Source organism: Prionailurus viverrinus, chromosome A1 (assembly GCF_022837055.1).
Source record: "Prionailurus viverrinus isolate Anna chromosome A1, UM_Priviv_1.0, whole genome shotgun sequence".
NCBI classification, from domain to species: Eukaryota; Metazoa; Chordata; class Mammalia; order Carnivora; family Felidae; genus Prionailurus; species Prionailurus viverrinus.
The window spans coordinates 158,554,590-158,569,456 of record NC_062561.1 but is presented as its reverse complement, the minus strand read 5'-3'; the positions used below and the strand labels follow the sequence as shown (position 1 = coordinate 158,569,456).

The 14,867-nt window shown below is 36.6% G+C and overlaps 1 protein-coding gene across 1 annotated transcript in view; it reads left to right on the top strand.

Annotated features, from left to right (window-relative positions):
- Window positions 1–14,867, top strand: part of ELL2 (elongation factor for RNA polymerase II 2) — a 73,762-nt gene that overhangs the window by 13,292 nt on the left and 45,603 nt on the right. Inside the window, exon 2 of the mRNA XM_047839001.1 lies at window positions 4,679–4,726. Coding sequence (XP_047694957.1) covers window positions 4,679–4,726 — 48 coding nt within the window. The remainder of the gene's footprint in view (window positions 1–4,678; window positions 4,727–14,867) is intronic.

Genomic DNA, 14,867 nt, shown 5'->3' with positions numbered 1-14,867 from the left:
CGCGAGATCGTGACCTGGCTGAAGTCGGACGCTTAACCCACTGCGCCACCCAGGCGCCCCTGCTTTATCTTTTAAAACAGAATTGAGGTCATGTTTGTGCAGTTAAACTTAGGCTAAAGAACACTTAGAAAAACTAACATGCATGAGACTTTTACTTATAATGGTATTGAATTTTAGAATTTATTCCTGGTAGCTATCCCATTAACACAAGTGGTCAGATGCATACATAATAAGTGGTATAAAGTTCTAACTATCTCCTCTTGTTGCATTTTCAAAGTGTTCAAGAGCTAGTAACATCTGGTAACTTAGTAGCATCTTCTTGTCTAAAATCAGGATTAAAATCAATAATGCATTGGCCTTTCTTTTATGTATTTTTCTCCTCTGGGTTGTTGGATAATCTTAAATGAATTTTTCAGTAACTGTGACCTTAGTTTGTCCTGTTTGGATAAGCACCCATAACTATCCCATAGATGAGGGTTTTATTACTTTTTAAATGAAAAATGATAACACATATTTATATATGTTCCTTTATTGTACATGTTCCTTATGGCAAAAAAATGTTATCGGTTAGTTTTTATTCAGAAACTGAAGTTTGGGGGTGCCTGAGTGGCTCAGTCAGTTGAGCGTCCTACTTCGGCTCAGGTCATGATCTCGCAGTTTGTGAGTTTGAGCCCCATGGTTGGGCTCTGTGCTGACAGCTCAGAGCCTGCTTCGGATTCTGTGTCTCCCTCTCTCTCTGCCCCTCCCCCTGCTCATGCTCTGTCTCTCTCTCAAAAATAAATAAACATTAAAAAAAAAAAAGAAACTGAAGTTTGGAAATTTTAATGATTTTATGAAATTCATTTTCCTTGGAAACAAAATGCCAGAACTGAATGAGCATTTAAGAATTTTTAGATGTTCAGCACTGGAAGGTAACCTGTTAACAGAGACAAGAGAAGGAAAGGAAAGTGTTCTGTATTTAGGATTCAGAGGACTGGCTTTGAAGTGCAGCTTTGCTAATCACTAGGTTGGTGTCCATGGGTAATGCCCTTTACCTGTTAGAGACTCATTTATCTCCCTCTGAAATGGGTAACAATGATATTTTCTTACCATCCAGGGCTGATTTTAGGAGGCTCACTTGAGACAATGGTTATAAAAATTGCCCAACGCATTACAAAACTAAACGAAAGTTATCATTTCTGTTGAGGAATCATGCAAGACAGATACAGCTATACGTATGTCAGGAGGTTAGGTTCTAAATTCAAGTCCTGAAACAAAAACTGGTTAAAGTCAAAATTACTCTTGAAAGTTCCCAAATGGATGTAAAGTGTGATTGTATTGTCTATATAATCATGAATAGTAACCTGTAAAATATATCTGTATAATAGTATACTGCTATAAAGTAGTATAAAAGGAACATGGCCAAAATGATTTTACAATAGATTTTTTTTTTAGTTGAGCATAATGTAAATACATATAAGTTAAATATGTGTTAGACTCCTCTGTATCATAACAACCAGGAGTAAAGCAGCCTATGAAAATAATACACCTCCCAATGTTTTGGAACCCTACTAGGCACAGGCATCTGGAAAAACGACAGCTTATGAGAGTTAGCTCAAAGTGGGCATATTTCAGAGTTAGCAAAATGGTGGCATCAGTGTTTGGTTTGAATAGGAAAGGTTTAACATTTTAAAATTTGAATCCTTTCTGAGATGGGCATTTATTCTCCCGGTACTTGCCACTCCTTGTTGCATGACATTGTCTCTTCCACATTTATCTGCCTTGGGTCCTTAAATACATTTGAGTCTTTGATTCCTGATTTATCCAAAGGAAGGCCTAGCTGAAACTTGAATGTTAAATACGTTATTACTATGGATTGACAAAACAGTGTTTGGGAAGGTATGCCATCTGGAAAGAAAGGAAGGAGGTAACAATAGAGGGGAAGAGGTGCCTGGCTGGCGTGCCCAGTGGAGCATGTGACTCTTGCTCTCCTGGTTGTAAGTTTGAGCCCCATGTTGGGTATAGAGATTACTTAAAAATAAAATCTTAAAAAAGAAAAAGAAAGAGAAAAGTGGCTGAGGCACAGTTGAGAGGAAGTGGAAGATGAAACTGGTTGGTCCTGTAGATGGAAAGGCTGTTTTCCAAGTGGAGGAGTTTGCTTTGCTTTGATAGAGCCCACTGAGAAGGAACCCACTGCAGCCTGTGTGCTATGCTGAGATGGTATCCCAGAGAGCTTCTGCTAGTTCTTTGAATGATGGGCAGCATTTGGAAGGAATTGAAGGAAGGCCTTTATCTAGGTGTTCAGTGGTAGGGACCTGAAACAGTCCGGGGGTTTTCAAAGCAGAGACTAAGAGCCTAATATGAGGGAATTTGGGGCTGACTGGCCAGAGATTCAGATTCCTGAAGCCACTTTTGCTTCATTTTCCTTTGGTGCCTGATATTCAAGCTTTCAGCACATTTTATCATTCTTCCTTGGGAAAGTCTGCTCATTCCACCATCTCGTTTGCTGTGGATGAAGTCATACTAATTTAGGCCTTTATCACCAGAGTATTTCTAAATAAAGCATCCCCTGGAACTGATGTCTAATCTTTTTCCCTAGCCTCAATCCATCTCTCTCTCTCTTTCTTACACATGACGGAAAGAGCTGCTTTCCCTGAAACACTTCTTTCAGCAACTCACTTTGTTATTCCAAAAATTAGAAGCCCCTCCAATTGTTTATCTTGTCAAAGGCAAGACTTAAAGACCATCCCTGAGGGAGTAATAGAGGAGATTAGGGCAGGGTTATTTCACAGGGTGATAAACCTTTTGAAATCCTGAGATCTGAAATTTAAATTACTGTCCTATTTATTCTGTAGTGTATAGAAGCTAAAACTGAAGACAAATTTTGAGGTCAAGGAAAGATTAGGCAGGTCCAATTCTCATCCTTTGTATTGTATTTCAAGTGTGAAAGAACTCTGTATACACACAGAGACCTGCCCTTTGCTCACACATTATCCATTCCTGTGTCCTTGCTTTTTTGTTGAGGACACTCCCTTTCCTTGAATTTGTTTTTTTCAAAATTGCTCCTAAGATTCATCTTTTCCATAAGCTCTTTGTCTTTTCTAGTATTTCTTCTAACCCATATCCTTTTCTCCTTTTTTGAGAATTTTTAGTAGTACTTAACCTAGTATTTAATCATTCTCTCACATGTTCCCCAACTAAATTGTGAACTCTGGCATGAAGGAATGGGCCCTCATACTCTTGAATCTCCCATAGCAGATGTGTGTGGAGCACAAGGTAGTAGAAAAAAAAGAGCCTGGCAAAATAGGATTGAGTCCTGGGTTCTGGTGCCAATTTAGTTATTAATGGGATGCAGGGCTGGTGGGGGATACGCCTTGACTGTATTATCTGTGATTCAAAATTCTGTAATTCTAGCAGTGTATAATGGCCTAATAGAATATGGTTGGGGTGAGGGAAAAGAGACTAGAAATTAAATTTAACGTTACGAACCCAGAGAACCAAAAAGATAGAAGTACCCTTGCCAGAAAAGTAGGAAACCAGTGCCATTTTGGTTGAGGGAGGGCTGGGGAAGGGAAGTTAGTTTGCCAGTGTTGCTGTTATTAAGAGTTTCTAATGCAAAATGTTCGTGGGCAGTAATAAGTACTAGGCTGTGGAGAGAAGAGAATTGAGGAATAGAGATTCAAAGTCATCACCAAACAGGTGAGGTGAGCCTCCAGGAGGGAGAGTGGATCCAGAAAGTGGAAAGCAAAGAGTACTGCTTTTGAAATGAAAGACATAATAAAAGAACCAGGAGGACTGGTGTCTCTAAGTGTAAGGAAGTTGTGATCTCCAAAAGAGAAGTGAGCGATTTGAAAATTGAGAGAAGTTAGCATTTGTTTGACCAAGAAGAACTGACGACATTGATAGAGAATTTCAAATTCCAGTGGTGAGCTGAAGACAGCTTCTGGGTTGCAAAGAGTCAAGGAGGAAATTAAAACTAGCCTCACATGAGTGCGGAAAAGCATTCTGGTAGAGAAACACACTGGTGACTTTGGATACAGGAAATCGTGCCTGAGACTACAGCAGATATTCACAATTACCGCATTTCTTCTAAATACACAACTCTATGATAAAATATTAAAGTTATGAGGAGGACAAAGCTCATAAAAAAAAATTGTTCTAGAAATTATATTCTCCTGGTGAAAACCTTGTGAGAAAACTGGTCATCTGTTTGACCCTCAAGTAGAAAGTAACCTCTGGTAAATTGTGAGAACCTGGGAACCACAGTTCATTATCAAATACTTCAATTTTACATTTATAGCATCCTGTTAGAGTTTTATAAAGTTCTTCCAATTAGCTCTTCCCTCTCATTACCCCTTTTAAAAACATATTTAGAAACTAAGCAAGATACGTTTTTTTAATGTAACATTGAGTTAGTGTAGCCATCATTTTTTGCCAAATTGTGTCAGTCATTTAAAAAAACCTGACTACACTGCCAAAATGTACCTGTGGTTGTGTGATTCAGAGAAATGTCAACAGTGTGTGTGGTATTGTTCATTAAGGCATTTTAATATGATGATATGTAAACTAAGTATATAATGAAAAGATACTTTCACAGACTATAGCACTGACCAGATATACAGATTTAAAGTTTAAACATTTAGTTCTGTGACACAATAACCAAGGTTGACCTGTTTTTTTCTTATGTTTCTTTTAATAGAATTTAATTCCTTTTCGACCTTCAATTCAGTTCCAAGGGCTCCAAGGGGTGAGTACTCTTACTGATGTAGCAAGAAAATCTAATATTCTTCTCACATACTATTATATTGAAACTCTTAAAATTTGTTTTCATTTGTGCCTCTTAATATAAGATCACTCATATTTTGTGAACTTTATGACTAAATGTAAATTTCTGACACCTTTAATACACTTGAATTATATTTTCTTGATTTATTTAAAAAATAATTCAGAGACTTATTGAGAGTAGTTTTTCCCCCCTAAATCATGAATAATAGGATTTTTTTTTTTTACCTTGTTTCGAAGTATAACACATGAGTCAGTATTATGAGAAACGTTTTGTTTGTTTGTGTGTTTGTTTGTTTCTTTTACCACAATTGACCAAACATAAGAGGAATTAATTTCAGGCAAGTTCTGATTACATACATGATTGTTATTATTAGTGAATTTTTGCTATCTGTAGACTTAATTTCTTGGATTATACATACTAAGAAACAAAATGTACAAAGAAATTTGAGTTTTTCCAGTACACAGAATAAGCAAAGTACTGTGTCTTTTTTTTTGTTGTTGCATTTAAAAGCATAATAAACTCCTAATAAAATATATCTATGAATTTTATGTTTATGTTGGATGATAAACTTTACAGGAGTGTTCAGTATTATTTTAAAATTATTACTTTTAATGTTTAATAATAAAGACTCAATCATCCATTCCCTTAAATTAATATGTGTTTCTGAATTTGTGTCTATATATTGACTATAGTATGGAGATTTGGAATATCTGTAAATGGATTTTAGAGCTATAGAAAAAAAGTGCAAGCTGAGGGAGAGAGATCGTATTCCTACATTTATAAATAGATTGTAGATCTACATTTGTGAATTTTTGTTTGTCACAAAATGCAAAAATTCAATGTAAATACAGTCTTTCTAAACTTTATAACTTGAAAACATTTCAAGAGTCAAGAGATTAATTATATCATTCAATACCAGCTAAGAGTACTTCTAAGTAATGCTAACTTCAAGGAGGTGTTTGTGTGTGGACGTCAGAGCTTTGCTTCTACATGATAGCTTTACAATGAAGTCTTGTTTTTCTTTCTCTGCCTAGTAACTGAGTGTTCATGAATAGGATCCTAATTATTATTAGCATTCTTCTGAATTTTGTTTTATAGCTTCATAGGTGGTCTTTAGCACCTGCTGACTCTATTTTTGAGGTATTGGTTTTGGTTGTTTACTTAAGGCTTCTTAAGTTTTCTCACAAAATTTAATGGTATCGCTAATATCTGAAAGGGTGTTCCAGAGGCAGGCCTGAGTCTGTGAGCCCTGGAGGGATCCAAGTATTTTCAGATAAAAGGTTATCTGAGATGAGAGGGCAAGACCTGGGAGAAGAGAGTAACGTTTGAGCTGCTTTTCCCTCACTAGCAGCTGTTACCTTGTTTGGGATCAGCCTCTTCCCTTAATTCCTTGTTTTCCCAATCAGGACATGAAGGCCAGGGAAGTGCAAGACAAGAACATTTTCTTAGAAGGGAGGCATCAAGTTAGACTGAATAATGAGGAACCAACATGTGCAGCCTTCCAAACTCTTGATTCAGGCACATGCAGCTTTTAGCAGTCTTCGAAAGAATTTTTTTTTTTTTCTGGCATCCCAGTTGCCCCCAAAAAGGCCCCAGGCACCATTGCAAAAGTGGCTGTTTTTATTTGAGAACTTGGACATCCTTTTCTGAATTCTCCTACCTGTCTCCCCCAAGCTTTCCTAGGCTTCCACAGTGTATCTTTGCTAGCTCCATTCTCTCTCCTTACTCCATTCCTTGCCTGGGTGTAGTTCACTGATAAAGATAACTTAGATGTAAATGACTGATAGGTTTAAATCTTAATGGTGTTTGAATTTTAACAAATAAGCTTTTTTAATCCAAATAAATGGCTATTGGATTGGGTCGGGTATTGGTGCAGGAGGGTGTAGACTGAGAGCAATGGAATACTTGGCCCTACCTTGCTTACTTTGCTTTCTGTCTCCTCTACCCCTCCACCTCCACCCGTGGCCCCCTTTTTATTATTCTAACTGGGAACAAAATATATGGACTCAGCATTGTTTCTGAGCCTGCAGCTGCATTCCATCCACCCTTCCCCCCCTTCTCTTTGCAGAGCTCTCACCAGCCTTTTGGGACTTAGTAAAAACAAAGAGTCATTACAGGGGAGAGAGTGGGTTGGCACAGCCTACAGGGAGTACGCAGAGCCACAAATGTGAGGGTCTTATGTACAGTGCTCCTCTGTTATTCTCGAGAGCCATGATAATTTAACATTGCCTGTGCTGATTTCTTTAAAAGCTCTGAAGAAGTATGCTTACAGTTTTCCTATGTGGAAAATATTTAGAACTTTTAAGAAGGCTTTAAGAAGGTTTAAATTTAGATTTCCCACAAAAGATAGTTTTTCGTAATGAGAAATTTTAGTTATATTTTAATACAGTGTTTCAGATACTTTGAAAGTTTTCCTAGAAAGGATTTGGCGAATCTAAGAAATTTATAGTCTTTTTACATCATATGTGATTGGAAATAGACATGAACTATCATGGTAGTGTCAAATATATGCATATTTGAAACATAACTAAAGTACTGTTAAAACATCATTTCAAAAGTGAACATTTAGTGTTAAGAGTAATTCGTTTCCCTGATGCTAAGCACGGCGTGGCTATTGCTGTTCCTAGTAACTAATTATAGGATTTTTCTTGCCTCAGTAATGTCTTTAGAAGGTCAGAATTTAGGTCTTGGCAGGTTAACTTTTAAGCATATTTATTTTTGTGCCTGAACATGTTCTCTAAGGTTGAATTTTCCTCTAAATAAATGTAGCCTGGAACATTAAACAAACTATAGCAGTATGCTGTTAAGGAGTGAAAATGCTGAGAACCATTGACTACCTAGGTTTTTATCACCGCAGTTGGCCTGCAGCTTTTATATCATAAAAAAATGTAAATTGTGTCTTTCACAATCCATCTCATCCCTTTCTCTTAGTGGAAGAGGGTGCTCAGTAAATTGAGTGGTCATTGAAGGCATTTTCTGGATTCAGAAAGATGAGGAAATATCTATGGGAGCAGTTGAGTATGATTTCTAAACTCATAAATATCAGGACCTGAATAAATCAGCCAAAAATGCCTTGTGGATTCTGAAGGGTATGGATCAACCAATTATCCTCACAGTTCTGATGATACCTAGGAAACTCATAACTAAAGGTTTATTAGGATTATAAATTTCTATAGATTATTCTAATTGAACAGAAAAGGTAGCAGGAAAGATTCACATGGGCTATAGTAATAAGGTGTTTTAAGTTATAATGTTCAGAGAGTTGTGTTGGTGTAATGTACCTGGTTTCCAAAAGCCATCTCCTGATTGTCAGGTAAGCTTTAATACAAATCATTTGTATTTTTATAGAAATATAGAAATACAGTTATCTTGTATTTTAGCTGGATTCTGCAAATGTAGCAGGGGAAAAATTTCCAAAAGTGTTGGTTCCAGTGAAATTTTAAAAACTACACTCTGTATTTTTATGTTTGCTGAAAGTTTCCTGTCTAAAGATGCAACAGAGACAGAGCATAGTTACGGTGTATGTCTTGACACCATCAGGGGAAGTTCTCCCCAGTATACTGTACAGCTTTGAGAGGAAAGGCACTGGGAGCAACTGAACTCATGATTTTAAGTGATGGCAGTTGTCACTGCTGCAGTTATGTGCTAACCTAATTTTAAACACATTTCTAATCAATGGTTGTGCTAAAAGGTTTGTTGTGCTATTTATTTCTTATTTACTGCACATTCTTTCAGTCCTTACTGGTGCCAAGTACTTTGCTAAGTGCTTAGTGTGCAAAGATACAAGGATGTGTAAGACATGGGTTCTGCCCTCAGGGAACTCAGAGTCTGACAAACACATGTACACTAATACTCAGGAAAGAATTAATAATGTAGGACTTATCCAGAACCTTCCATTCAGAACTTCTATATAAATGGTACTGTCGGAAATAGGGCTTTTGTGTATATTTCTGATTGGTATGAATCAGCATTTTAAACAAAGATTTCATTAAATGCAAAATATCACATCCTGGTGATAGGTATGTAAAATTCCTGAGGGCCTACTAAAATCTATGTACATATACATAAAAAGGTAAATCTGTGGTATCATTCAGATAAAAACTGAAATGGCAAGGTTTTCAATGGCAAATAATGGCCACATCCCATGGGCCTTTGGTGGCCTTGCAGAGTGCACTTGGCTGCAGCCTCAGGGACTCATGTCCAGGGAATGGCTACCCCAGGGCAATGAGAAATAATGTTAACTTTGTCACAGTAAATAGGATTCCAGACTTCAGTATTTGTTGTGAGAATGTTCCAAAATTTTCTAATAAAATTGGTTACTTCAGAATCAGCAGTCCCAGAGGCTTTAGAAAATAGAAGCTAGTTTAGCATACATAATTTAGAAATTATTTTTTTTAATGTTTTTATTTATTTTTGAGACAGAGAGAGACAGAGCATGAACAGGGGAGGGGCAGATTGAGAGGGAGACACAGAATCCAAAGCAGGCTCCAGGCTCTGAGCTGTCAGCACAGAGCTTGATGCGGGTCTCGAACTCACGGACTGTGAGATCATGACCTGAGCTGAAGTCGGACGCTTAACTGACTGAGCCACCCAGGCGCCCCTAGAAATTATTTTTAAGAGGAGACCTGAAAATAGAAAATATTTTCTGTAAGTACCATGTAGTGTCTCCTGTAAAATAGTGAGTCACACATGCGTTTCCAGGAATGAACAAGGAACAGCCAGCCAAACAAGTTTAAAATGTATGTCTTCCAAAAGGCACTGTGACCTTCTGAAGATTAAATCAGCATTTAACTGCTAACTTTAAAGGCTTGAATAATGCTATAAAACTCTTGCAGTAGAGTCATTAACCCTAAAGAACAGAGGGTTGCATTTTCTTGTAAGCATTCAGAAATACTTTGTCAATTGCTTATTTTTCTTTGCGGGGCTGGGGAGATCAGGTCTGAAAAACTAAATTATACAGTATTTGAAATTAGTAGGCAATTTCAACCCACCTACAAATGCTTTCTGCAGACTACCCTTCTCTAACGTACTTGATACCTGGGAAGCAAAGATAACTATCCGTTTGAAACAGCAGCAAAGATAAAAATAAATCCCCAACACTGCCATTCCTTCTTAGATGATACGCCTGTACTCTGACTGCTTTCCCCTGCTGTTTTTGGTTTGGCTAGCCCACTGATTTGGCCAATGGTTGTGTTTAGTCAGTCTGCTCAAAGGTTGCTGACTAACAACTACCTTTATACACTCAGCTCTGAGTGTAATTAATACTAGAAGGATGTTAAAATTATATCTTTTTGTAATGGCAGTTGTGCTTTAATCTTTTTAATGTTACAGTGGTTGACATGAATAGATAGCATTTTAATATTTGATTGAATTATAACTCTTCAACCATGTGTTAATTTACTAAGACATTAATACAATAATTTAATTTGAAAGAAATATTTAACTTCCATATATAAGATTATATTATATATAACATTATAATTTTACATATCATATAATATATGACATAAAACTTATACCTATATAAAATCTCATTTCACCAGGAATATGGGCTGACATTGTAGAAACTTATTTTATTTCACGCAATAATTGAATCAGACACAGTTTGAAGCTATTGTAAATTGACCAATTTGTATATTTTATACTGCCACACCTCTGCCCTCCTTTTCTTCTAGATAAGAACTAGCTTCAGGGTTTCTAAAGAAGGAGAGCAGTGAGCTAAATTCACCATCCATGCCTCACATGATGGCTGGGTAACACTACAGGCACCAGGCTCCAGGCCCATCCCCTGCTCTGGAAGAGTGCAGGATGGCAGAGGGTGGGAAGATGACTTTGACTTTGTGGTACCTGCAGAAACTATCTCGAAGTGCTTGCTTACCACACCCTCACACAGACTCAAATGTAGGCTACAGCAGGACAAGCCTCCCAAAATATGATGACAAACAGGAATGAAGGCATTCTGCTCTGTCCTTCACCAAACTGCAGTTACTTTGGAAAGCAGCAATTGGAACTATGATTGAAATCTGAAGCAGCCACAAATACCATAAATTGCATTCTTAGCAGTGAGTTAAGCTTACTGTCTGCATTCAATAAGTATTTATGAATACTCACTGTGTACCAGGCACCACAGCAGATACTGTGTAGACAAAGGTAAATAGGACTTTGAAATGCCAGCTCTTGTTCCTAACTGACATCATCTGGTTGTCAATAAAGTCTGCCACTGATGGCTTTGCCTTTTTGTTTCCCACCAAAAACTGAAACTTGTGAAGTTGAGTCACCTATGTTACAGAAATTGTCACTTTAATAGCACTCACTTGGGGCGCCTGAGTGGTTTAGCATCAGGCTTCAGCTCAGGCCATGATCTCACAGTTTGTGGGTTCAAGCCCTGGGTCGGGCTCTGAGCTGACAGCCCAGGGACTGGAACCTGCTTCAGATTCTGTGTTTCCCTCTCTCTCTCTGCCCCTCCCCCACTTATGCTCTGTCTCTCAAAAATGAATAAATGTTAATTTTTCTTTTTAAATAGCACTCATTTAAGCCTGGAAAATAATATTTTGCCATTCTATAATACCTTGTGGTTCTTACAGCCAAACCACCCCTAAATTTGGATCATGAGCATTACTTAAATATCTTTTGACCTCTTACTATGTTCAAGACACTATTCTAGGCATACAAGATGAGCTTATAAGAGCTTTATTTAAAAGTCGAAATTTAAATAAGCAAGAAAAACAATTTAGTAGAATATGTCCAAGCCCTAGACTTATTTCAAACAGTGTTTTGAGATTTTCTTTAACATTTAATGTCTTTGGAATTGGAATGCATCTCATTGGCATCTTAGTATTGTGTCAAAGTTTGTCAGCATTTTATATTATGTGGTAGCACATAAAATCATAAATAGTCTTACAATTGCTGGCATTGTAGACTCAGTGAATTACAGCAGAGCAGTGGAAGTATTTAGTGTCTGTGTGTTGTGTGATAAGATTTTATCTAAATAAAATCTTTTCAAAAGTTTTCTCTTCTGACCCCACCCTTGACTAGCTTCCATGGTTAGCTCCCTGTGTTAGATAATCTGGAGAATTTACGGGGAAGAGTATATTTTTACAACCATTCTTGAATTGTGATTTAAACTGGAACGGGGGCACTTGGGTGGCTGAGTCTGTCAGGTGTCTGATTCTTGATTTTGGCTCAGGTCTTGATCCCGTGGTTCTTGAGATCCAACCCTACATATTTTTTCTCTTTTTCTTTCTCTTTCTCTCTCTCTTTCTCTCTGCCCTTCCCCCACTTGTGCATGTACTCACTCTCTCTGCCTCTCTCAAAATAAATAAAAAAAAATTAAACTGGAAGGAACAAAAATTTGAAGCTAAAATCTCAAATTTGTTTTTAAGCTAAAAGTCTTTACTTATAAAAGTAACTTGTTTTGAAAACAAATTTAGATTTGAATTATTTTTCAATAATTACAATTAAAATTAATATTTATTACAATAAATATTTAGTACTAAGTACTCTATACTAAGCACTTTACATATATTACTCTAGTTTAATCCTCACAGGAATGCTGTGAAGCAGATACTTTCATTTTCCTGGTGTGTATACATATCAGGGCTCTGAAGTTAGTTTTTGAAGTTCACACAAATTAGTGAATAAAGGAGCCTACAGTCCACTCTAGCATCTGATTCCAGAGCCTGTTCTCATCACTACAGTGATCCTCACCTGCTTATAATAAATGTTTACCAAGCATTTTATTCATTCTCTCATTCATGTAAACATTTGTTGAGCACCTCCCCAACCAGCAAGAGGAAGAGCAAAAATCAGGAAGGTCTCAGAGAAGAAATAATGTTTGAATTGGGCTTTGAAGGATTACCAGGAATTGGCTGATCAGAGGAGGAAGAAAATGCCATTCAGTCCAATAGTTCAGCATGAGCAAAGTGGTAAACAGGTTTATCAAATGTTCCCACCTTCTTAAAGAATTTTAATTTTACCTTGGAGATCAATGCTTCTTATTTATAAAATTTCCTGAGAGTCTGTGATGAGGTCTGGAAATCATGACTTTAAAAATTTTTTCCCTAGGCTTTCTTATGATAGCTACGTTCACTATAATGAAGAACGTGATAAGAATATGTCTATGTAAAGGTGTGTATGTACATTCTGTTCTCAGGAGAAGGTTCACAATTTTCATTATTTTCTGGGTGGAACCTATTGCAGTCACTGCTTTCAAACACATTTAGAAACAATTCATGGTAAGAAAAAACATTTCACATTATGAACCTTTACACTATAAGTGTATTCATTCACCTAACTTGAAACAGAAGTTTCACAGCACAATATTTATTATCTGTGTAGTTTGATATATTCTATTCTATTTCATTTTAAAAGAATCATAGTCACAATCCACTAAATTAATGTCATGACCCACCAGTGAGTCACAGTCTATGGTTTAAAAAAGCACTGCAGGAGATTATCCTCTTTTTTAAAAATTTTAGCCAGGGAACCATGTAGTCAGACTTACATTGTAACGTGCATATTCAGTACCTCCCTGACTTATTCTTTTTATTTGGGAAGGATGTAAAGCAGGAGTCAAGACTCCATATTTATGGTGAATATTTGGTTGGATGATGAGACTATTATACAAACCCAAAATAGATTAAAAAACCAGATTGAGACAGGAGGCACAGGGGGTATGTTTTGTTTGGGACATGCTATACATGAGATGTTTAGGTAATAATCCATACCTCATTCTGTCAGGATGGAGCTTTCTAAGAATCAGTGGCATCTGAGAATTTGGAACAAAAGGATTTTCAAGAAACAACTCCAAAGGACATTTTATAGGATTTAATTATACTTGGAAACTCAGTAGTAAGAAGGAAGAAAGGTGTATTTACAGATGGAATTCTGGTACAAAGCTATATTTAAAGAGTTATTTTTTTTTAACTGTTAAAAATACTGGTTAACTTATGAATACTTATGTGTGTTGGTACTTTTAATTATTAACATTTAGGGAATTTGAAGCTCCTTTTGCCAAATTTTGTTCACACTAATTAAGAATAATGGCAAACTAATAGAGATAAACTGCATATTGATTCAGTGGAAGAGTATACAACAGAAAAAACTCATGTGGGCAGAAGACTGCAGATGGCATCACAGCATGTTTATAAAGCTTAGTAACAAGCAAAATTAATATGTTGTATAAGTATACACACATGTGATAAAATTATTGAAAGCAAAAAAAGGAATGATCATCATAAAAGTTAGAGTAGTTGTTACCTTTGATAGAGAAAGGCAGGCATAAGTGTGGAGCACATGGTTAGATAGATCATTGCTAATGTATTTAAGTTGGGCAGTGACTTCATAGGTATTCATTTTATCATCAAACTTCATGACTCTCAAGCTATATTTATTTTGTAGAAACAAATAATACATAGTTTGTTCTCATTATCCTTAACCTTAAATGTGATTTGTCATCTTTATAGGTTAAATGAGAAAATCCAGAACTATTTCAACAGATACCAAAAGGCATTTGATAAAAATTCAGTATTAAATCTGAATTAAAATTTAAGGCAATAAGTAGAGAATAGAATGAATTCTTCCTTAACACGATTAAAAATATCTTTATCAAACTAATAGCCAATTACCACACTTAGTCATAAGACAATAGAAATATCCTTATTAGTGTTAGCAATAAAGTACACATGCCCACTACTCTCTCTGTAATATAACATTGTTCTGAGAATGCTCAGTAATGGAAAAGAAAATGAAATAAAAGCCATGGATAATCGGTAAGTTTGCCAGTAACTGCAGGTAATCCAAGTACACCAAGTAAAAAACTTTAAAAACTTAAGGATTTCTTGGGGCGCCTGGGTGGCGCAGTCGGTTAAGCGTTCGACTTCAGCCAGGTCACGATCTCGCGGTCTGTGAGTTCGAGCCCCGCGTCGGGCTCTGGGCTGATGGCTCAGAGCCTGGAGCCTGTTTCCGATTCTGTGTGTCCCTCTCTCTCTGCCCCTCCCCCGTTCATGCTCTGTCTCTCTCTGTCCCAAAAATAAATAAACGTTGAAAAAAAAAAAATTAAAAAAAAAAACAACTTAAGGGTTTCTTCCAGTAAAGTAGTCAC